At 49.5% G+C, this 2,608-nt stretch overlaps 1 protein-coding gene across 1 annotated transcript in view; it reads right to left on the reverse strand.

Annotated features, from left to right (window-relative positions):
* Positions 1-2,540, reverse strand: part of PEX6 (peroxisomal biogenesis factor 6) — a gene marked incomplete at its 5' end in the record, with an annotated part of 14,804 nt that extends 12,264 nt beyond the window's left edge. Inside the window, 3 exons of the mRNA XM_010131525.1 lie at positions 110-212; positions 1,574-1,657; positions 2,380-2,540. Coding sequence (XP_010129827.1) covers positions 110-212; positions 1,574-1,657; positions 2,380-2,540 — 348 coding nt within the window. The remainder of the gene's footprint in view (positions 1-109; positions 213-1,573; positions 1,658-2,379) is intronic.
* Between the last annotated feature and the right edge of the window lie 68 nt (positions 2,541-2,608).

The raw sequence follows: 2,608 nt of genomic DNA on the forward strand, positions 1-2,608 counted from the left end.
TTTTTCAGTGCCGGGAGACACAAGCCTCCACAGGCACCTTTGTCATCCATAGTGCAATCTCAGCCTCAGATCTCCTGCATACCCTCCCTGCTCTCCACTGACATCTTACCAGATAGAGAAAGGTGTTCTGGGTGTCCACCAGGTAACCCTCAGATTCCTCTCCTTCCACCATGCCTAAAATCTTCCTCACTTTGAAGTAAAGCTCTGGCCACCTAAGGGAAAAAACAAGCAGTCTAAACCGCTGAGTCAAGACCTTGAAGGCAAGAACCATAGAGTTGTCAACAAGACAACAACTGAAAGGCACAGGTAAGCCGAGTTACTCTTGCCCTCTGCCAGGATCCACATGGGTCCTTTACGGACGCCAGTGTATTGTCTGGCCAGACAGATGAAGAGGACTGGCAACAGCTAAAGCTTCTGGTGGTGGCGTCAGTCCACAAGTACAGCTGTACTAACTGTAACTGTGTAAAAGCCCAAGACATTCTATTTTCTGCCATCGCTTCCTTCACTAAAGTTCCACAGAGACTCACACGCAGTGTATAAAACATTACAACACAGAGTCCTCTTGAGTGCAGACTAGGACTCACCCGCACACCATGAGACCCTTACAAGCATCCTGCCCCGGACACCTTGAAGGAAAAACACTTCTTCCTCCACTGATACCCCACTGGGCAGATTAAGGGATCTGCAGAGGTTTCCTCTAGGATTTCCTCCACCCTCTGAATAATTGTGCCACTTGCACACCGACACAATTCCTTCCAAAGCTTTTTAGGTTCCATGAACTTTGCTGTCTTCTCTGGCCTTCTGCATGGCTAATATACAACAGAAACTCCTGCTCATGTACCTCCTGTGGTGCTGCCTCCCTCCAAGAAACAGCGTAGAAAGCAGTCATTGCAGTGGTGCTATAAAACTACTAAATCTTAAAACATATAGCAGAGGTGAGCAGTGTTACAACATGTCTCCAGTATATTCTGCATTAATGACTCAAGGCAATTCTGCGCACCACACACCTCGGTTACCTGTGCCAGCTCCCTCAGTGACACAGCTGAAGCATTTGTATCAACACCACCCAAACCCCACTGCAAGCACCCCTACTCCAATGCAAAGGTGACTTTCTCTCATTTAGCACAGAATTGTTTCAAAGCCACACGAGCAAAACCAAGGAAAGCAGAATTGGAGGCCGGAGTTACTCTCATACGAACTTACACTCACATTTTGTTGCTTGTCACATATTGACAAGCCCAAATCCCCCTTTGTTTTCTTTATGTACCACTGGCGGTCCTCAGGGCGCCCCTTCCTCCTCTTCATTCTTTTTCCCCATCAGTTTCTCTCTCTTTTCCCTTTCTTCCCTCCATAACTATTTGAACGAGCAAAGGGAGGCCTCCCTCTTAGCTGCAGCCCTCCACAAGCCCACAAAAACATTTCCCTTTCTCCTAAAATAAGAGGCAAATAAACTCTAACTCCAGGGACAGATCACAATGGAATAAACTATCTTGTTCCAAGACAGTCAACAGTGGAAAAGTAACTTTTCTCTTGCGGTACCCATGGAACAGAGCTGCAGTTTGTTGCCACCTACCTTAGGAATTTGTCTGCATTTACTTCTAAACACTCAGCACATCCAAACGTTGGAACACACAGAATGTCTCCCTCCTGGACAAGCCTACAAAAAACCCCGTGAGTTAAGAGCATAAATCCTTCTGGTCATGTGTCCTCCCCACCCCATAACCCCATACCACAGGTGTTTTTACAGAAAAGAGTGTAGCTGTTCACACTGACTCGGTCCTTTCCTGTAAACAGAACTGTAAATAACCACTCAAAGATTTAGCATGCACTGGGCAGTAGTAGGCGTATCCTGACTACAAAGGGGAACCTCACGGGAATGGCGAGTGCCATTAAACAGTATCTCTTCCAGACAAAACAGCCTCCTTATCCCTGGAGCAGCCGAGTGTAATTCCAGCAGAAAGCCACGACAGCCACATGAAAGAGGCTCAGGGGCAGGTGTCGCAAGAAAAGACAGCAACACATCCAGTTTCCCAATTCCTCAACTTCACTCAAAGCTGAAACTGGAATTACCAACGTGCCCCAGAGCGGACGTTTGCAGGGAGCACTTGGGAGCCCTCAGCATTGGATGGTAGGTCACAAGGAAGGAGGCTTGAAGATGACTTCTGAAGGACAGGACAAGAGGTGTCTTGTGTAAGTCAAGCACGCTCACGAGAGGATGGTACAAGCGGATACTCTAAAACTACTCAGCATCTGCATTAAGGTGTTGATTATGCTCTTCACCAGCGTCTGTCAGATCTGCGTGCCACAAATACGGCGCAAGAGTGCGCCTCACAAATGCACCCCTTAAACAGAACCCCTCCTCCTCCTTGTGCAGCTCACCGGGGCGTTTCAAAGTGCTTGCAGAGGATGCGGTCGTAGCCTCCCTGGGCGCTATAGGCTGGCGAGCAGACAATCTCTAGATGCAGTTCCTTGGCGGCGGGGGGCACGGACAGCACGGACCGGCTGCCCTTCCCGTCTGCGGCGCCTGGCCGTTCATACCTCTGCAGGGGGCAAAGGGCACACCGTGAGACCCGCTGCCACCTCCCCGGGCCCGCAGACCCCTCTGTCG

The sequence above is a fragment of the Buceros rhinoceros genome, unplaced genomic scaffold (assembly GCF_000710305.1).
Source record: "Buceros rhinoceros silvestris isolate BGI_N320 unplaced genomic scaffold, ASM71030v1 scaffold13492, whole genome shotgun sequence".
In the NCBI taxonomy this organism is placed as follows: Eukaryota; Metazoa; Chordata; class Aves; order Bucerotiformes; family Bucerotidae; genus Buceros; species Buceros rhinoceros.